Source organism: Neopsephotus bourkii, unplaced genomic scaffold (genome assembly GCF_033783945.1).
Source record: "Neopsephotus bourkii isolate Nb327-2 ecotype Australia unplaced genomic scaffold, CSIRO-AGI_Nbou_v1 NB_533, whole genome shotgun sequence".
Classification (NCBI taxonomy): domain Eukaryota; kingdom Metazoa; phylum Chordata; class Aves; order Psittaciformes; family Psittacidae; genus Neopsephotus; species Neopsephotus bourkii.
Window position 1 is genome coordinate 1630172 of NW_026901034.1, and position 21161 is coordinate 1651332.

A 21161-nucleotide genomic window follows, 5' to 3' on the forward strand; every position below is an offset into this window, starting at 1 on the left:
GGGTGCTGTGTTTCCCTGCCTGTTCCAGCAGGGACAGGCTGCAAGACCAGCACAACCCACAAGGATCAACATTGTCAGATGTCTGGATGTACTCCAGACATTCCATCCCTGGGGAAGACTGAAATTGGAATTGGGAACCTGGAATTGGGAGGGGTGTTTTATCCCAGAATGGATTCCCAGGCTGGATTATGCCTGTCCTGCCACAGGACAGGGCCAGCCCTATGCTGCCAGGGAGGTAGGACTGCCCTTCTAGCATCAATACCAGGTTAAAGTCAGTCAGTCAGCTGGCAGCCTCTCCCCATTCAGTGTGTTCATTTGACTGTTCTTTTTGCACTACGGCTGCACACTGAGGGTTTCAGGTATCCTCAGTGAGCCCAGCTCTGCGCTACTTTTGGAGCATTCTGAGCTTTGGAACATCTTTGTTGGCTCCGGCACTGAGACACCCCAGGGGATGCCAAAGCTGCATAGGTCAGTGTCCAGCTCAGTGTCCAGGGCTGCTGATGGGTTTCTTCTGTCATTCCCTGTCCTCAGCAGGGAAATGGTCTCTGGGCTGGAGAAAGTCCCTGAGTGCTTTTGTGTCACCTCGAGGAGGTTTAGCTTCAATGCCTTTAATAGTGTTTGTTTTCCTTTCCCTTGGGGTGATTTGACAGAAGAGGGTTAATAATGAGCCCAGCAATGGGGTTTGGGCAAAAGTTCCATCACTGGCCTGGGTTTAAATCCCAGCCACAGGAGCTCCAGAACAAGGTGCCAGCAGCTCCACTTCCTGGAGCCAGGAGGTGCCCACAAAGCTCCAGGCACAGCTCACAGCTCCACACTGTCCTTCTTCCAGAGTACGCAGTGGTTCCCAGAGAGGTGTGGGAAGATTGAGACACCGTGCCCCTCTGTTCCCACCAGGAGCCATCTCCAGGCACCCACCGCCATGTCTAAGGACGATGTGGGCTGCAAGTTGACCTCGGTCTACAAGCACAAGGAGAGGAAGCCGAAAAAGCCTCACTATATCCCGAGGCCATGGGGTAAGCCATACAACTACAAATGCTTCCAGTGCCCCTTCACCTGCATGGAGAAGTCCCACCTCTACAACCACATGAAGTACAGCCTGTGCAAGAACTCCCTTTCCCTCCTCATCGAGTCTGACTGGCCCTACAAGAAGGGCAACCTGCTGCACCCAGAGCTGCGGCTGCTGCACGCAGCAGAGACCTCCCGCCTGTGTGGGGACGAGCAGGAGACCTGCGATTCCTCAGCTACGTCAGGAGGATCGGCGAGGACCAAGCAGAGCAACAGGGACAGCCACGAGGACAAGCCAGTATCAGGGGTGGACATCCTGCCTGGTGGTGAGGGGGCTGGTGAAGAAGGTGGCCAGTTCCAAGAGGAGGAGGATGATGTTGCTGGCCTCTTGAGGGAGATGAATGCAGGGGAGAAGAAGGAGAAAACAGTGGAGGCAGGTTGCCAAGGTGACCCAACTGAACCAGAAGTGAATACTTTGGTCTTGGGTTTCAAGAACAAGAGGGACAAGCCTTGCAAGGAGGTAGAGCCTGACTTCATCATCACAGATGTCTTCTCCCTCAAGAACCACGTCATGAAAAGCAGGGAAATGGCCTCCCCAGACCTAGATACTAAGCCAAAGCATTGCAAAGTGCCGAAGAAATGCCTGACCAGCAGCGGGATCCTCATGGAGCAGTGGAAACTGGTGGCAAATGGGCAAAGGAGGAACACACCTGAGGTCTCCTCACCTTGTACTGACAGCAACATCATCCCATGCTATCCCCCTCCGGCATACAGCGACTACCATGAACCACAGGGCCTCAACCTGTCACTGCTGGGTATTAACTACCCATTAAACCCCAGCCTGTTCTCCTACCTGAGCCCCACCATGGCCAACAGTACTACAACACACCAACACTTGGCTCAGCTGCCCTTTCTGGCCTCCACGGCGCAGCTGATGCACCCACATGCTTCCCAATTCCAGCCTCTGCAGAGCCCTGAGCGCTCAGCCTTCCTGCCACGCTTCTACTACCCCTTGCTCTTCGAGCACACCTTTGGCTCCACTGAAAGCAAGATGCCCTCCAGCAAGCCAGAAGCCCAGCAGCTGATGGGCTCTGTCATGCCCACACCGCCCCAAGCCAAACCTCCCAGTGAGCCAACCAAACCAGGGCTGCTGAAGGTCCCAGTTCTGAAGACGGGTTTTCCTTGGTCCAAAGATGTCAGAGAGGACCCGGCCTCCGAGCTCAGCCACACTGCCATGCTGGGGCAGGAGGAAGAGGAGAAATGGTTTTGCCAGGAGAAGGAGAGCAACCCTGCACTGGGCCTCAGCAGCCTACACAAAAAGCCATCTGCTGACATCTACCAAAACATGGTGGGAATAAAGGATGGTGCTTTTGCCCCCAGCAGTGTCCGGAAGACAGAGCTACCAGTGGTGACCTGTCTGGAGAACACCCCATCTCCGGGCAACTCCCTGAAGAGGAAGTTCTCTGCCAGTGGGCTGGATTTGATAGGACCCGAAAGGCTGATGCCTGGAAAACTCGGCTACCAGAGCAGGTAAGGTGCCTGTGATCTCTCTGACTCCTCCTCACATCTTCATACCCTATCATATTACTGATTGCCCCACTTGGCTCTAAACCATGAGAGGAGTCTCCAAGGGCAGAGCACACTCCAGGCTGGTGGGTCCATACCACACTGGAGCAGAGCTTTCTGCCCTTCAGGATCAAAGGATCTGGGTGATGGCACCACTTGCTGTCCTTCACTGTCCCCTGTTTCATATGAAGCCAGTGGTGGTGTGGTGTCAGTGTGGTGTGGACCTGTGCTCTCCAGGCACCAGGGAGCCTCCTCTTGGGTTTCCAGCTATCCCAGGATTGCTGGAACAATTTTTAAACACAGGCTTTTGCATTCCTTTGATTTGCCTTCTGGTTCCAAAGCCCAGAGGGAGGGTCACATTTCCAGACATCTCCTTTTACCTGGGGCTAGAAATATGCACAGCTCCTTTGAACAGTTTCAGTTCCTGTCTTGGTTGTGCACCTCCAGATGTAGCTCCAAGAAAATGTCACTGTAAAACCTTTTGGGTTGGCTCCTGGCACCTGGAAGAGCTTTCTTAGGAGAAGCTCTCAATGTTTTTTTTATCTCCACCTGCTTCTTCCTTGCTCTCAGGCTGGCTGGAGACATCCTCTCCAACTGGGCTTTCAGGACTGTAGGGTGGTCCTTTCCATTACTGTTCTCCAGTGGCCCAAGAAGACGGAGAACCCAGGACTGGCCAGCTGAGCTGGGGTCACATCAACAACATGCCCCAGGCTGGTCTCTCCCTTTGTTGGTGGGTGTCATGAAATAGCCTGTGTCAGAGTCTATGGGAAGTTCCTGGGAGAACAATGCCAGGAGCAAGTCCAGTCAGGGCTCCGCACGCTCAGACCAAAGCCCTTCCTGGAAGGGCCTCAGCAGGCAGTGTTGGAGCCCTGGCTGAACCCGATGATGCTGGCCTGCACATAGGCCCAAGGATTTTCCTGTCTCTTTCCCTACTGACTGTATCCATTTCCTCTCTGCAGTGTTTCAAGGGACAACCCTGGCCACATCCCCAAAGCCCTGAACCACTGGCACATGGAGGTCTTTGCAGGCCAACCTGAGGAATTAGAGAGAGCCAACACTGAAGTTCTTCCCTCTGTGAGTGATGGCCTGGACCATGGCTCCTGCAAGCAGAGCCGACCACAAGAGACTTCTGCCACCATGACAGACTCTGAGGCCACAAACGTGCTTATAGGGGAGCTGTCCAAAACCTTAGAGGAGTATCAAGAGGTGGAGAAGAAACTCTCTGATCTGGCGAAGGAGGACACCCCTGGGCAAAAGGAGCTGAGGGACCAGCTGGTCAAAATCCGAAGGGAGCTCTACCACATCCACCAGGCACTGGAGAAAGCCACCAAACCCCATGAGGGACCTCTGGACCTCTCGGTGAAGAGATCTTCAGAAGGCCTGGAGAAGGTCCAGCAGGCCAAGAAGGAGCCCTGCAACATGAGCTTGGGAAGTGAGAAGCTCCACATTAAAGACCAAGGGGCCCTCAAATGTACAGCCCCCGGGGAGGCTGGAGATGGGGGGGAGCTGCCAAAGTGCCTCCTCGAGGCTGAGAACAAAACCATCGACCTGCTGATCAAGATGAGCCGCTCCGAGAGCCTGCGGGCACCCTCCTCGGAAGCACACCTGGGTGCTGTCATCAAAGCTGAGGTCCTGCCCCTCACCATGCCCCTGGAGCTCCGGAGCGTGATGGAGCCCTACTACAGCCGTACCACCAAGTGCGAGGCTGACTCCAGTGTCCTGCTGTGCTCCGATGGCAGGTCCAGCACCAGCCAGGGCCCTCAGCTCCCAGTCCCCACTGAGGACATGCCGCTGGGTTGCCGGGCCATGCAGTGCTCCCTGTCCTGCAGCCTTCCCAGCGAGACAGACACAGGCTGTGTCCACAGCCCTCTGCATGCTGACCCCTAAGTCCACCTCTCTCAAAAGCTCCTGAATCTCACTGACCACCTCATGCTTTACCTTCCCAGTCTCCCACCTCTCCACTCTCCCTCTCCCCCATGGATAAAAGCTTAACCACTGCCTGGCTGGGGACACGTTACATGGGGTCCCAGCCAGCTCCCCAAGCTGACCCCACAAGGTGTAAAAAGCCAGTCCCTGTCCTACCCCACTGTCAAGGACGGTGCTGCTGGGCTCTGCATGCTCCACAGCCTCAGCTCCCTGGTCCTGGAGCTCCCTTGGGAAGGGAAGTCACTGGCAGGCAAAATAAGAAAGGCGCTGAAAGCACCAAGCTTCCAGCAGAAGGGTCATCCAGCCCTCTCATCAGAGACACTCAGGGAGTTCTGCAGCCCACCTGCCATGGGTAGATACCAGACAGGGTATATGGAAAGCCAAGCCTCAATCCAGCCATGGTTGCGCTGCAGCAGACTGTGGCTGTCACCTTGTACAGAGCAAAGACACAATGGCTTCACCCCTTAGTGGCTTGAGGGTCACAGCAGGGAATCGGACGTGCAGCCGGACTGACCCAGAGGCCATGTACTTCTCACACTGTGGAGACATGAACATCCTCCCAGCCACAATGACAAGATGACACAGAAGCCACTTTGCCACAGCTCCACACCTGGGGCTGAGCTCTCCTGTCACATGTCAGGGGCCGCTGGGTTGTAGGGACTTTTCCTGTCCATCAGTCCCCCAGTGTCTGGCTTCTTCTTTTGCCTTTCCATAGAAGGGACCTTCTCTGCTTCTGCACGAATGGCCTTTCCCATGCAGATGTGATGCATGCTCCTTACAAAGGCCCCAGTCCTGCAGAGCTCACATGAGCTCTTGCCCACTAATCCTAATCCCCAAATGATGACACATGGGACAGCAAAATGGGTAAGATGATACTGCCATGAACCTCACAGCTCAAGGGACAAAGACCCTAAAGTCAGCTGTGAAGGGACAAAGCTGGACCAATGCTGAGTGGCCACCCCTCAGCCAGAGCACTGGAGAGCAACCACCCGGGGCAGATGCCTGCTCCTTGTAGGACCCATTGCTGTCCCAAAAGGCCACCTTCTCCCTATGCTCACTGCGGGCTCTTGCCCCTAACAGGCAAACTGGTACCCACCGCAGGGCAGTGACACCTCCTGTCCCCTGCCACCCTGCTGAGCAGCATCTGCTCTGGCTCAGGATGTCCCCATACTTGGGCCAGCATTTCTTGGGCTCCCTCCCACTGTGGCAGGTATAATGTGCTTGGCTCAGCTTGGAAAAGCTGGGCAACCTCTCTTCTCCCATCCACTCTCCTGTTCAGGAGGTGGTGGGGTCTCCTGTTAGCACCAAAGGCCTTCACTGACTTGACCTGGTGGCAATGAGAAGAGCCAGGATGGAGACAGGAGGGCATGACAAAGAGGACAGCGAGCAAAGCCACAAATAAGGGACCTACACAGCACAGCGAGGGAGCTTTAGACATTGGATTTTCTCTGGACATAAAGTGGAGAATCCTACTTTGGATGCCTAAGAAGGTAAACCCACATGCCAGACTTAGGACCCACAAGTACTTTGATGGACCCAGGCACAGAAGAGCTGGCTCTTCTCATGTGATTGCTCTCTGGACAAAGCTTCCACCTCATCAGAAGGGTTTATTTCTCACTCAAGGACTTGGCTTAGGGCACACAGGGAGATGGTGCTGGGCCTTTCTTTCTGGGTTTGAACAATGCTGTCATCTTTGGATGGTGTGAGACCATCAGCAGAGCAGCCCCCTCCACACCAAGCACCTTGCTCACATCACCCACTCCCAACAGCCTGCCAGTCTCTTCAGCCTCTTCTGCCACCCTCTGCCCCCCGTCACCCTGTGCCCTATTTCCCTGTCACCCAACCCTCTGCAGCTCACTTGCTCACACAGCTGCTGTCCCCCATGCCAGCACATCCCTGTTCCTGTATCTCAGGGCTCCCTACTCTCCCCCCACCACCTTCTTTGTGCATCTTTCATGCCAGGACGATCATCCAGCACACAAAAAAGCACCCACAGGCACAGCAAAGAAGCTGGAGCCCCATTTTCCCATGACATCCTTTCTTGTCCACCCAGCCTTTACCTCCTCTGAGGAACAACCAGATGTGTAGGTCCCTCACGCATCCAGGAACCCCATATTATCAAAGCCCCAAACGTCACACTGTTTTTCTTAGCAGATCCCCATCTGAACGTGGGAACCTCAAAGGTCCAAGGCACCAGAGGGGTAGCTGAAATCTCACCAGCAGCCCTGGGCTTCAGCAGTGCCCAAACCACCAGGCAGTGCTGCCTTTCACCCCTCTTAAGCTGAAATCTTGCCTGCACATGAGCCACCTCTCCCTCCCCAGCCCTTGACTCCATCCTGCCACCCTGAGCTGGGATGCTGGGATGCTGCCCTGTTCTGTGGTGCCCATGGCTGAGAGCTGGGCACCTCTCCCATGAGTGGAGCCAGCACCAGCATCCCGCATCCCTCTCCACATCACTCCTGGGAGCTGGGGGGTGAGTGGAAGGTGGGGGCTGATCACTCAGTATTTATTGTTCACAGTTTTACGAATGTACAAAACAAAAACCAAACCATTAAAGAGAAAAACCTCCGTGTGGAGTTGCTGCTGTCTGCTCTTTTCTGCTATCCAGGGAGCTCTACCTGCTCTGGTGGGTACTGGAGCAGTCCCATAAAGCCAAGAGTGTCTGAATTCCTCCTGCAGAATCCCTGCATACACACCCAACCTTTTCCTTTAGCAAGAAGCATCCAACCCCATGAGCCTGCAGCACCTGGGTCCTGGTGGAGGGAAGAGCAGAGAGGAGGGTGTGAGGTCAAGTCCCACATCCCCCATGCCACCCTGCCACCTGCCTGTGCACCCTGTCCCTGGGGTGCTGGTGGCACCTCCTCTCTGCCCTGACATGGACTGCCAAGGGCAATCCTCAGCCCAGGTGACTCCTGCCTGTGGGCCACCAGGATGGGACCTTCAGGAGGTGGCTGAGCTGGTGGCACCATTCCAGTTGAAAAGATGGAAGCATTTACCTTTGCATTTAAATAATGGATGGGAGTTGAACTACCGGGGTGGCTTATCCAGCCTGCAATCTGCACCCCCAGGGCCCTCAGGCCACTCCAGTGCAGGGCCCATTACACGGCTATTTGGTCACCCTAAAGGCATCTGATAGCGAGCCATTACCTGCCCTTTATGGCAGGCCCACCTGATAGACATCTTTCTTGGCCATGGTTGACCAAAGTCACCCTATTTGCATGTCGTCCCTTCCCCCCCCCCCCCCAACTTCCCTGCCAAGCCAAGCCCCTTCCCATTGGCAGCTGGAGGATTCAGCCAAGTCCCTGCCCTGATGGGGCCAGCAGCCCCCCTTCTCTCAGGCTGGGGGGACATGGGGTCACAGCAGGTCCCCAGCACAGCTCCTGGTCAATGGAGCTGCACAACATTTATGGGTTTCTAACCCCAGGTGGGTACAACTGATCCTGCTCAAGTATTCCTTGTCCTCCGGGTTCAGGAGCAAAGGAACGCTCAGGGATTGGGAGGGGGGCAAGTTTCCTACTAAACAAACCCTCAGGGAAGGCTTATCTTGGGTAAGGCAGTGGAAGGAACAATCTCAAGGTTCCCTGTTGCTCTCCCTGTCCCCTTGGCACAAGGACGTGGTCCCAGGGAAGCTGAGAGCAGAGGACACCGAGGGTGGGTTTGCTGTTTTCCAGCCACATTGGTGTGGCTGTGAGCTTAGCTCCATGTACTGCTGGGGTCAAAAGCAAGGGGAGACAGCACAGGGACAGCCCAGGCACCCAGGGACACAGGGATGGGGCCACAGGTTGTGGTGAAGGATGTCACGTCAGGCTGCTTCTCATGAGCAGGGCAGCCCCAAGCATGAAGTAGGAGCATCCCAGAAACCCCATAAAAACGCTGTGTCCCCCAGAATCCCTGGGTTGGTGGCAAAAGGCCAGCAGCAAGTTTCGGGGGTGGATCCTGTGCTGGAACAGGACAGTTGCTGCAGAGCCACAGCCCCTGGGCTGCAGGGAGTTGTTGCCTTCTCCACTGCACCCCAGCCAGGAGGGGGAAACCATGGTCCCAAGGGATGGAACTGCAAACACCTTTGATTTGCCCACAAGTAATAGATGGAGTAGACCAAATCCCATGTTCAGGGGAAGAGGGTGCTGCCATGCACTGGCAGGTTGCTCACTATGGCACCAAAAAATGGGGACATATTTGATGCCAGGGTGAGTTAACCCCTTGCACACACCAGTCTGGCTGGGGGACATCCAAGTGACTTGGGACCACAGGAATTTGGAGGCCATAGCTGATATCATAGAATCAACCACGTTGGAAAATACCTTTAAACTCATCAAGTCCAACCATTCCCCAGCACTTCCAAGGCCACCATTAAACCATGTCACTGAGGGCCTTGTCTACATGGTCTGTGAACACTTCCAGGGTTGGTGACTCCACTACTGCCCTTGGCAGCCGGTTCCAATGCCTGACAAGCCTTTTGATGAAGGAATTGTCCCTAATATCCACTGTAAACCTCCCCTGGTACAGCTTGAAGCAGTTTTCTCTTGTCCTAAATGACTTGGGGAATGCAAGTGCTGATGTGCCTTGTCTGTGTGTCTTCCCTATCCATCTGTGTGTTGGTGCATCCTCAAGCCACCTGCAGCAGGGCCAGGGAGCCAGGCACTCACTCGTAACAAGGAGCTACCATGTGGAACCAGCTGGGGACCAGAAGTGGTTCCTGCCCAGCACAACCAGTTTTCTCTTACCCCAACGTGGGTAGGCAAGAGCTGGCAGCAGTGGAAAGTTACCAAAGTTGGACTAAAGAAGGACCAAGGTCGGCCAGGAGATTCCTGAGCAGACGTGTGAAGCTGCAAAGAGAACCTGGAGCAGAGTTGCCCTGTCTCGGGCAGGAGGGAGGCAATGAACTGGCTTTGCAGCACGCTCTTTAACTGCAAGCCTAGGGTAGGCAGAGGTACCAGGCTGGAGCTGAGAAGACAAACTGGGAATTGCCCCCAAAGGGTCCCCATCATCCCAGGGAGTGCACAGGATGGCAGCACCAGAGGTACTCAGGCAGTGTTGTGTCCTCCATGTATTCTCCATCCCCTCAAGGTGTGCAGCCAGAGTGAGTGAGCATGGAGGATCAGCAATCCCATCTCCTCAGCTTTGAGTGAGGAAAAGAGTACAAAAACCCTACACAATTTCCCTGATGCATTTTCCTCCTCTCTACCTGTTACTGCAATTGGAGGTTTCCTTTCCCTGCTCTTGGATGCATCCAAATGGATTGTTTCCCTGGGTATTTGCCCTGGGCAGAATCATTCTGGCTTTGGAATTGGATCAAAGACCCACAGAGGGAAGCACTGAGGGTTTAAGTACTTAAAAGAGCTGGGGCTGGTGAGAACAGAGCTCTGGCTCTCATGCAGGTTGATGCTCCCTGAAGGCAGACAAGTGGAGCAGGGAGAAGGTTTCCCTCAGGCACCACAGGCTGAGGATGCTGTTTGCTGAGTCCTGCCTGGAGGGTGGGTGCAAGTGGGCTGCACTTGCTGGTTCCAAGGCAATGTGGGAGACACCAGGGCTGGGAGCTCCCCACTGCTGCACCCTTCGGTGCAGGGGTAAAGGGTTGGGAGAGAAGGTGGAGATGTTCCTGCAAGGCAGAAGCTGCCTGAAGAGCCAGGAACACTGCACACCCAGGCATAGTGCCTGGGCAGCCCTGGCTCCCCCATCCCAGGCAGTGGCCACTGCAAAGCCAAAACACCCTCATCATTGTCCCAGATCTAGAGCTGCAGAGGCTTAAACCCCCAGAGCCACTGTTATTTCCTTCCTTATTTCAGGTGAGGAGTACCCAAGGATGTCAACAGTTTGTGGTTTGGGTGGGAAGGGGGAGCAGAAAAGGCAGCTGCTTCCTTAGTAGTGCCCACTAGCACAGCAGCCTGCAAAATCCCTCACCAAGAGCTGGAGCAACCCTTCCTGGAGGATCAAATGGCCCAGTACAGTTCATAAGAGAATGTTTACACACAAATATCTGCTCCAGTAATACCCATTACTGGATAATAACCCCCTGCTGGGGTTCAGCCGTGCCCTTGGACCTCCAGAGCCTTCCCCACCACCATGAGGCTGTGTCTGCAGAAAGCTTCTGTTCATCTCCCATGTCCTATATGGCCTCGTGATGTTCTCCTGTGCCAGTACATGTGGACACTTCACTTTCCTCCCTGGAACCAGTGTGGATAGGCTGCAGGAGCCAGGCCAGGGCGGGATGGAGGGAGCCAGCTGGTGGGACCACTGCCATGGGCCTGGGGACAGGCTGGTGCCTGGGGTGGGTGGGGAGAGGGGTGGCAATGGGGACACTGCCACCAGGGGTGGCTGAGGCTCACCCATGGGAATGCTCCAGGCAGGAAAGTGGCTCCATGCCAGTGCCCTGCTGTGCTTCACAGCTTTTAGACCTTTCAGTCCTGCTCAACAGGGAGCTTGATGTTTCAAAGAGGATTAACTTCCCAATCCTCTTGTGAGCCTTGTGGGAGCGGGAAGCTGTGGAGGAGGAACCAAGCAAGGAAGAAGCCAAGGTGTCAGCTCAACCCTTATCAACCCCTAGAAAACCTCCATAGAATCATAGAATCTCAGGCTGGTTTGTGTTGGAAGGAACCTTACAGCTCATTCAGCTCCAGCCCCTTGCCATGGGCAGGGACTCCTTCCACTAGACCAGGTTGCTCCAAGCCTTGTCCAGCCTGGCCTTGGGGTTAGCTCCATGGGCTAGCTAACTGGCATCAGGAGTTCTGGGGTGCCCATGACCCCCTACAGGACAGTGCCAGGGCAGTTCTGGGGACAAAAGTAGTTAAAACTTTCTTTCCTGAAGGGATTTCTGTGATGGCTGAAAAGGAGCTGAATTCCTGCTCTCCCTGTCATGTAACTGGGCTTAGGAAGCCCCAGTCCCAGCCTGCACTTGGGGATCAAGCTCTGAAAGCACTGTTCCCCAGTGTCCCCACAAGCCCCTGCGTGTCCCCAGCTGGGCAGTGCTGGCACTTTGGGGACAGTGGGGGAGTGCAGCGGGGATGAGGGATCAGCTTGGGCTGGAAACCACGTTTATGTGGATGGAGGAGCAGTGGATCCTCTGGCTTCCCACCAACAGCTCACACAGTCCTGGGACACTGCTTCCTGTCCCACAGGCACACAGACATACACATACATACACACACACATACACACACAAACAGAGTTCGTTGATATTTGGTAATTGGTGACCATCATCCCCGCGTTGTTCGGACAGACGGAGCCGCCTGGTGTCTGCTCAAAGACATGACAAGCCCGTGGCCAGCCAGACGGACACGCGACAGTCGGACACCAGCGAGCCAGACACCCCACAGCTGAACACCCAACAGTCGGACACCCAGCGGTTGGACACCCACCTGCCACCCTGCTTCATCCCCATGGCCACCCACCTCTGCTCCCAGCAAACAATGAGAGCCCTCGGCAAAATCTCCCCATGCTGACAGCAACCTAGAGCCCTGGAGTACTCCAGAGTCCAGCCTGGATATGAGATGAGCTACAGGAGGGCTTCACACTATGACTGCCAACACTCCACTGACCACTGTGGTCATCTGTGTCCCCCTGACCCTCTCCCCAGCCATGGAGGTGTGCTCTAGACAGGGAAATATTCCCTATGAATGGGTTTGGGTTGTTTCCCACAAGTCTGTGACTCGGTAGCAATGGCATCACCTTGTCCCATGGGATGTCCCACGGGATGTCCCACTGGCTGCCTGCACACATGCACAGTGCCAGGCAGGTGCTGTGTCTGTCTCAGCAGAGACACAGGGCATTGTAGACCCTTAAGCAAGAGCTGCTGTCCCTGGGCCAGGGGAGGAAAAGCCATGAGGGGAGAAGTTCACCACTACTGCCTACAAGTGAAATGCTCCGGGAAAGCCTGAACTGGACCCAAACGCTTTTCCCCTTAGTTCAACTCCATGCCCTCATCCTTGAACCCTGCAGCGCCCGGCGCTGGCGTGGGCATAGGCTGTGTCTGGGCCATGCCATGACACAGGCATTTCCTGAGGACCGGGCATGGCTTTCAAACAGGTTGTGACAGAGCCACGGTCCTGGAAAGGTGAACGGGAGCCCCAGGGCCAGGCTGTGTTTATTTATCCTGGTGATGGAGCACACAACAGAGAAACAAAAGGTCAGAGCCTGCTGCCCTGGGAGATAGTTTTTGAAGCTGCCTCCGTCCTGCTGGGGCTGGGGTGGAGCAGCCCAGTGCTTGTCACGTCAAGGTAATTTTGTCAGTTTGGCTGGTGGAGCAGCCTCCCAGACACTATGAGCTTTGGGGATACACTGATCTAGGACCAGGAGCACCCTAAACACACCGAGAGAGGAGCGCCCACCCCTGGGGCTTCCGAGGCAGATCCCACCCCTGCAGACAGCTGGACCCCAACTCACTTTCCTTCATCCAAAGGGCCATGCACACACAGCCCCTCTAAGCTCCCCAATAGGTGGGTGGTGTCTGATCCAAACTTCATTTACCTTTGGCCCGTCTGAGTAAGGAACAGACAGACATGAACTTCTTCACGCCCTGGCCAGGTTTAAGGTGTTGCTTTGAGCAAGGATGGATTGAGCACTGTCAGCAGGCACTGCCAGGGAGGGAGGGCAGGATCTGACCAGCCCCAGGCAGGCTGGTCCTGGATGACTTTGCTTTTACTCCTCACCCTCTTTCTTTGAGCTGAACTGATAAACACCACCATCAACTCCAAACATGGCCTTGCCCAGCTTGGGAGCCAGGGTTGAGCAGTGTGGAGATGAAGAGAAGGCTGTGCCCAGAAGCCCCAGCTGATCTGCCTCTTCTAGAGCTTCTCCATTGCTGGTCCTCAAAGCTTCACACAGCAAAATGCACCAGTCTTTTTGCAAGTGGGGAGACTGGGGCATGCAACCAGGCTGGCAGCACATGGGGAGGCAGCCAAGAAGTAGTGAGGCAAGGCAGGAGCCCTGAATCGAGGTATGAGTATCCCTGTCCCACACCAAGAGTGTTTCACACTAAGGGTGAGGTGCAGCAAATCAGCCCCTTTGCCTCTACGTAAAACCCCCAACTCTCCCTGCAGATGGGCACCTGGGGGCTTCTCCTCCCTCTGGCAGGAGCAGGTAGGTGGGAGACGGACTGATACTGGGGGAAAGGCACTTTCTTTCTGGGCATGAGACCAGCAGGGAATAAAAGCTGCACAGATCAGCCCTTGTCTCGCTGCTTCTGGTTGTCAGCACAAGGAGCTTTTGTGTTTACCCAGACTCAAGGGCAATCGTCCGTCACTAACAACACAATATCCCTCAGCCCTGAGCCCAGCGGGGAGCAGGACGGAGCTGGTGGGAGGACAGACAGCACCCAGGACATCAGGACAGAGAGGTACAGACCTATTGAGCTGGGCTCATGGTCACGCATGTGGTCATTGGCATGAGCTGTGCTGGGAACAGCATCAAGGCCCTCTTTCTGGGCTTAGACCCATGAATTTGGGGTCAGGTTTAGCTCAGGACACACCATCACAGGGCTGAGGGCAGCTTTGGGTGCCCTGCGCCCAGGAAGCAGGAGGTAGACACTCTTCCTGGCTGGGATGTTAGCTCCCTCATGGTGACTCAGTTTCCCCATCTGTAAAATCCAGTGTCTTGCATTTTGAACTCTGTCCAGCAGTCATGGGGGTGGTGGAGGGCTCCACTGCTGGTGACACAGAGCACAACCACTTTGGGGAAGAATGGGGAAAAGCTGTTCCCCAGCCCTGAATGCAGCAGAAATTGGATTTCCTCTTCAGTCACACTCATCCCCATCATCACATATTTGTGTTTGATAGCTCTGCAAGTATTCAGAGGATGGTTTTTAGCAATGGTGACAATTTGCACCCAGTATGCCTCAGCCTAGCTTCCTTCGGCTGAGGCTTGGGAAGTGTTATTTTTGCAGGCAGTGAAGAGCACATGATGCTAGGCAATTGTGGGACACAGGATGATAAAGGAAAGGCGGTAAACCTCAGAACAGCCAAGTGTGTCCATTGTGATGTTAATTATAATCACATTTAAAGCAAAGGTAATTTCTGCCTCTCCAGGAACTTTAAAGAGGCCACATTTCTGTTAACATTTTTCTTACCAGCTCCAGCCAGCCCTGGAAAGGACACAGCAGTGCCAGGCTATCATCTCTACACTCTGAAGGACATTCCTTATGGCTTTAAAACAGAGGGAGAGTGGGCAAAAGAGAAATTGTGATTCTCATGGTGGCTCTCTCAGTTAACAGTGCGTAGGTTGACTGTATCCTTCAGAGCAGCACCTCCCTTCTTCTTCCTGACAGGTTGTTGGCTTTCTCAGGAATCAGTTTATTTGGATGGGGAGGGACTGCCCTTACAAAGGCACGTGCTGAGCAAGTGTCATGTCTGACCCACGTAGGGTGGAGGCATCCTCATTGTCTAAACTGTTAGCATGGACAGAACAGGGGTTGAAGAAATAAGTCTTACAGGGTTAAGAAGTGTTAAAGACCTGAGAGAAGCCACTAAATCTCAAGAACTGGAGAGGTGGGGATCCCATTCAGTGTGCTCACACAGGGCTCTCCTTTACACATAAATTCTCTAGCCAGATCTAGCACTAGCCAAGCTGACCTTGAAGCCAATGGACCTTTTTGGCTGGTTCTTCCAGCTGCAGATCCAGCTTGCTGGCTCTTTGTCAGTTTTGTGCCATGGTCCCTGCTTGTCTTTATATCCTGAGCACATCATTAGCTATTATGGCTAGGATCTGGTCTCTGTTGCATCGGAGTGAATCCAGCCTAGCACCAACATCTTGACTTTGGGAAGACAGCAGGCACCTGAGCTCAGAGCATGTCCCCAGAGATGGCAGCAGGCAGGACAGTAACAGTCCTACTGCTTCCTCCAAACAGGGACAAGGGATTTGTCATGGACGACACTCTGGAAACCAGCCAGCAAAAGGAGAAGCTTCTGAAAACCATCTACACCCTGCAGCTAAAGTCAAACACCACACTGCAGGCAGCCAGCCCATTGCTGAGCAACCAGATTGGCATGGGCATGGTGACACAGCACCACATTCACCAGCTGGTGGATAAGGCCAAAAGCCTATGTGGAGATCTGGACAACATTAAGAACCTCCTCCACTATTGCCAGGATAACCTGGTTCGGAAGATCCCCAACCCAACTGGCAGTCGCTATGGGGGAATATGTGGAATCCACTGCTCCTTGGATGGCTCCATCTACGTGACAGCTGAGAATGCCCCTTGGGTCCATGTCCTCAGCAGCACAGGCCAAACACTTCAGTCCCTGCCTTGCCAACAAATGGGGAAGGAAAGTGGCACTTTCTTGCCAGAAGATGTGACTGTGACTCAGACAGGAAGGGTGGCTGTGGCTGACATGATGAATGGAGCCATCCGGGTCTTCAACTCTCACACCAGCCGCTCCAAGGGGGAATGGATAAAGATCAGAAAGGTTGGCTCCCCCAGGGGTACTGCAGTAGACTCCATGGGCAGGATCTTGGTAGCAGACTATGCACAAGGCCAAGTCCACAGCTTTGCTCTGGACCATGCCTTCAAGATGCTCAACATCCACTTGGTGTCCAATCTGCAGGGACCTCGCTACATCAGTCCGGCACCCAGTGGAGGATTCGTGGTCAGCGAGGAGTGTGGAGATGTCAAGGTCTTCACAAGCAGCTGCAAGCTCCTCTTCTCCCTCAGCAGCAAATATGGACATCGGTTTGGTAACCCAGCCGGGGTTTGCGTTGATGTGGCTGGCAGCATCCTAGTGGCAGATGAGCAGCTCCGGACAGTTCACTTGTTCCCAGAACAAGGAGCTCCTGTCTGCCTGGTGTCCACGAGGCTGCAGAGGCCAGCTGGTGTGGCTTGCTCCTCCTCTGGCCACCTCCTCGTGGCAGATGCAGGGGAGAACTGTGTCAAAGTTTTTAAGTACTGTGTGAGGCCCCTGTACAGGCCCACCAATCCTGGGGCAGCATGTGGTGACCCCATCCTAACACCCAGGTGCTGACTTTTAGATCTGCTGTTGGGCAGTGAGTGAGTAGATCCACTGCTCCCACAGCTGGGCATTATCCCCATTCTTACAGAACCATAGAATAGTTTGGGTTGGAAGGGTCCTTCAAAGCTCATCTAATCCAACCCCCTGTAATAAGTAAGGACATCTCAACTAGACCAGGCTGCCCAGAACCACATCCAGCCTGGCCTTCAATGTCTCCAGGGATAGTGCATCTACTTGACTGCCTTATCACCCTCCAGCTTTTCCAGATGGCAAAAGCAAGGACTAGACCGGCTGAGTTTCTTGGACCCGCCAGCATACCTCGAGGAGGACTTGAGCAGGACTCATAACTGGCCAGGCGTTGGTGCCTTGGCAAACTTGTTAGCAGCATGCCCTTGTGTGGTTTTACAAAGCTAATATACCTGTTTCTCTTCCCTGCACACTGGTTTTATATGGCCATGATTCCACCTTCCTGATGCCAGAGTATGAGTGGAGGGGTAAGGTCAGGCTGGAGTTGGCACCCATGGTCTATCAGGCACACCAGGTTTTCAGCAGACTTCAGGAGAAGGGTAAGATGAAGGTAACTCATTTTGTGTTGCATTCCTGACCTCTACAGGGAAGCAACTACTACTACATGGAGTAAATGGGATTTGGGCATGAAGGGTTGCTCACACCAATCCAGGTCCTGGGGCTGAGCCTGCCCTGGGGTCCTGTTCTGACCCTGGAGGAGGGCTCAGGGAGCCTTTATCAGCAGTGGCCAGGGGCACTCTGGCAGGGTGTGGTGATGGAGGGAAGGGCGTTTTCCTCATCCCTTCTCCAGCCCTTGACACTCACATGGTGCTGCACAACACCATGACCTTTACCTATGTCTGAGACCAGGGTCCAGTCACCATCATGAATCCCATGAAGGACGCCTTCTCCTGACTGTCCCTGGAACAAAAGAACACACTGTCTGGTGCTAAGGACTGGACACCCTGTGGTGCCCTCCCAGACCTTCCCTCTGCAGAGCAAGCCCAGAGCAGGAAGAGTGTCTCTGGTTTGCAGAACAGGGATAAGCATGTCCCATCAGGTGCTCAGGCGCTGGCACAGGGTGCCCCGAGAAGCTGTGGCTGCCCCATCCCTGGCAGTGTTCAAGGCCAGGTTGGACGGGGCTTGGAGCAGCCTGGTCTGGTGGAAGGTGTCCCTGCCCATGGCAGGGGGCTGGAACTGGAGGAGCTTTAAGGTCCTTTCCAAACCAGTCTGGGATTCTAGATCCCCTCCCTTCACATGAGCTCCCAGCAAACCCATCCTCCCCTGCCTTATTTCCAGGTCTGTGGCACCCAACAAGAAAAACCCCCAAACCTTTTCTCTAGCCTGCCCCATAGGGTCTGCACCCCCCATCTCTACACCCCCTCCCCCCTTCAATGCAGGACCCCCTGAAATTGCCCAGCATCCCCCTGATCTCCTGCCACCCTCCGGGCCCCCTCGCACTGAGGGTGTCGGCAGGGAACCTTCTGGGCACCAGCACCCATGGGTGAGTTCCCAGCCTTCACTGAGTGGGGGACAATGGGGTCCTGTGAAGAAAGGCGAGCCCCTGGCCTTTGGAAATGAGGGACAACGAGGTTCCACAAGGGAAGGCGAGTCCCCAGCCTCTGGGGATCAGAGACAACGGGGTCCCATGAGGAAGGCGAGTCCCCAGCCTTTCGGGAGGGGGACGATGGGGTCCCATGAGGGATGGCAAGTCCCCAGGCTTGAGGAACGGGGTACAACAGGCTTCCGTGAGGGAAGGCGAGCCCATGCCGCGCCCAGGCCCGGCTGCTCCTTATCGGCCGGCTCAGCCGTGGCCTCGCGCCTCTCTCGGCGCCGCGGGAAGCCGTAGGGAGAGCTGTGGTGATCGGCGCTGCCGGGTGAGCCGGGGCAGAGCCGCGCCGCGGTGCCTGCAAACGCGGGGGAAACGGCAGCGAGGGCCGGGACCGAGCCAGGGGGCGGAACGCGGCAACCCGGCCCCCGGCGCCGGCCGGCCCCGCCGCGGTGCACAGCCCGGCCCCGGAAGCGGCGGGCGCGGCGGAGCGGGCGGTAGGCTGGGGGCCGGTGCGGGGAGCGGGGCTCTGCCGGCCCGGGGCTCCCTTCCAGCCGAGGCCTGCGGTGCCTGCCCTTACCGGCTGCTGCGGCCTGGGGCTGGGCCGGGCTGCAGGGCGCGGTCCCGCAGGCCTCGGGGGCAGCCCAGGGCCGGGGGGTGGTGGTTCAGGGTGCCCTAGGCTGGGAGGAGGGTGTCGGGGCTGTTGTCTGTCAGCTCGCGCTGCACTAAGAGCGCGTGTGAAACCCACAGAAAGGTGGATGAGCCTGAAACTGGTGAGGTTTGTGGGCATATAGTCCTGCGCCTGCACCCCTGGGGCAGCCAAGACCAGCCTGCTTGTATCTCCTGGCCTGATGACCTGAACCCTGTGGGAGACCTCATGATGCTTGTTGATCTTCAAGGTCTTCTCCAACCTAGTTGATTCTATGATTCTGTGCTCAGTCATGGGACTGCCAAGGGGCCAGCAGCCCTTGGCATGGTGACAGTGACAGAGGAGCCCGTGTGAGGAGAACAGGGCACATCCAGCTGTTTGTCTTTGCTTCTGCCTAAAATTCTGAAGTGAATCATTCCTGGGTCCTTTCTTCAGTTGTTCATAAACGAGCAAATTAAATGCCCTCTCCCTGGCAGTGTTCAAGGCCAGGCTGGACAGGGCTTGGAGCAACCTGGTCTGGTGGAAGGTGTCCCTGCCCGTGGCAGGGGGTTGGGACTGGATGAGCTTTAAGGTCCCTTCCAGCCCAAACCAGTCTGGGATTCTTCGATAAATGCATTTTAGGTGGTATCCATTGTTGGTTTTGCTGTGCCCATGATTATTGCATTGATGCTCCGTGGCATCTTGAGAAAAGGTAGAGGTTTCCAGCAGAAATGGGAAGATCTGGAAGACTTTAGGCACCTTATGAGCAGGGACTAAGCATATTGATGTAGGATATTGTGCCCCACCTGCAGCAGGGGTTGGAACTGAGTGGTCTTCAAGATCCAACCCAAACCAGTCTGTGATTCTATGATATTTCTTTTAAAAGCAGCAGTGTAACAGTTGACTGTGGTGACATTTAAAATGTCAACTTTGAATTTCAAACAGTCTACTGAAATAGATAAGGTAGGCTGCACGACCAGCTGTGGATTTGGGAATACCAGCCTTGCCACCTGAGCTCCCCTGTTACTGCCTTATGCCACATTAACATATGAATAGTTGATCAGCTGGTTTGCAGCTATCAAGGTGTTTAGTGCAGCCTGAAAATTGTATCAAGATTCTTCTCTTCTGCCCATAATGTCCACAGCAGCCAAAGATGATGTGTTTGAGTATTATTTGACCTGAGCCATAGCCAAAGTAGCATAAAACTAAGTTAATTTAAAAGGTTGGGGAAGGTGGAAGAAGAAAAACTCACAAACTAGACAAGATACAGATGAGAAGTGTTTGTCCTTAGTGAGAAGTTTTCCCAGATATCTGTGGCTAGCTGTAAAACAAAAACCTCAGTGAAAAATAAATGTTTGAATCGAGTCAGTTGGTAATTCTTCTCTGGTATGTCCTCTGGATGGACAAACCTTTAAGAAGGTCAGATGTGCAGAGACACTGGAAGTTTCTTTTAGTAACAGTCTCAAGCTGTGACATCTCTTGAGGAAAAAGAAGCATAAAAAAATCAACTGTCCAATATTACTGGTCATAGGTTTGGTAATTAAAATAGAAATACTGAAAAACTCATTCAAGCACTTATTTTCCTAATTTTTCCCTAGGTTCTTTAAAATACTGAGCTCAATTTCAGTTTCTGGAATATTAAGTTATTGGTAATCTCTACTTGTAAGGTTATGGTACTGCGATATAGCTAGAATGTTATCACTCTAGCTGAACATACTATTTTAAATAATTTCTGAGCGTATGTGTGCATGAACGTGTCACATTTCACCTTTCAGAGCCCCTGTATTCATATAATTATTTTCGTTTTTCCCGAGAGTGTGTCTGTGGGTCTTAGGGGAAAAGAATGCAAATCCTTCACTATGGGGATGGTGAAAGACCTGGTATAGTGGAAGGTGTCCCTGCCTGTGGAACTGAATGAGCTGTAAGGTCCCCTCCAATGCAAACCAGTCTGGGATTCTATGAAAAGGGAAAATTCAATCCCAGGAAAAAAATTCGAACTGCTACTTGCAGATACAGCAACTGTGGTGCTTTTCCCCTGGGAGGAGTGAGCTGTTCACCAAGGAAGCTTCACCTTGCTGCCTGGAGGGGCTGACAACCCATCCGTGAGCAGACATTTTCTACTGCTGTGCTTGGCAGGACTGTGGGGCTAGGAGCAGGTTCAACACTCTCCTTTGCTACTTCCCCATCACCTCCTCCACATGGAGCAAATTGTCAGGTGCTGAGATTTACTGGATCAATTGTCCTGTATTAAAAAGAGAAACCCAAACCCACCAGGGACCTTCACATTATACATCCTCTGTGTGCAGTGTAAATACCCTCTGTGCTGCTCTTTCCGATTGACTGATCCCTCACAGAGGAGCCAGCCCGGGGGCCTGCAGAGTTTCACAGCTCTAACAAAGCTCTGAAGGACAGGAAAGGACAATGGGCACTGGAGTCCGACTGTTCTGCGCCAGCGCCCTCCTTACAGCGATTATATTCCTGTTAGAAACCTCCACCTTATTTAAAGAGACATTGTCAACTGCCTTAAAGCTCCTTTTTCTAAATC

General features: G+C 54.2%; 4 protein-coding genes across 6 annotated transcripts in view; all 4 read left to right on the plus strand.

Annotated features, from left to right (window-relative positions):
• The window catches only part of MCRIP2 (MAPK regulated corepressor interacting protein 2), a 148967-nt gene that overhangs the window by 39244 nt on the left and 88562 nt on the right, over positions 1-21161 (plus strand). The gene's annotated exons all lie outside the window — the stretch shown is intronic.
• PRR35 (proline rich 35) lies at positions 659-6317 on the plus strand. The gene is made up of 2 exons (XM_061350744.1): positions 659-2535; positions 3531-6317. The coding sequence occupies exons 1-2, from the start codon at positions 920-922 to the stop codon at positions 4456-4458; spliced, it is 2544 nt and encodes an 847-aa protein (XP_061206728.1). The 5' UTR covers positions 659-919; the 3' UTR covers positions 4459-6317.
• NHLRC4 (NHL repeat containing 4) lies at positions 9861-17019 on the plus strand. Its single transcript, XM_061350745.1, has 3 exons — positions 9861-9971; positions 13157-13828; positions 15342-17019. Exon 3 carries the CDS (start codon positions 15351-15353, stop codon positions 16443-16445), a length of 1095 nt encoding a protein of 364 aa, XP_061206729.1. The 5' UTR covers positions 9861-9971; positions 13157-13828; positions 15342-15350; the 3' UTR covers positions 16446-17019.
• PIGQ (phosphatidylinositol glycan anchor biosynthesis class Q) overlaps positions 18293-21161 on the plus strand; it is a 33178-nt gene continuing 30309 nt past the window's right edge. Inside the window, exon 1 of one of the 3 annotated variants that reach the window (XM_061350786.1) lies at positions 18293-18316. The gene's annotated coding sequence lies outside the window, so the exon portion shown is untranslated. Of the gene's footprint in view, positions 18317-18398; positions 18486-21161 lie in introns of those variants that run through there. The other 2 variants (XM_061350785.1, XM_061350787.1) reach the window with 2 other exon arrangements.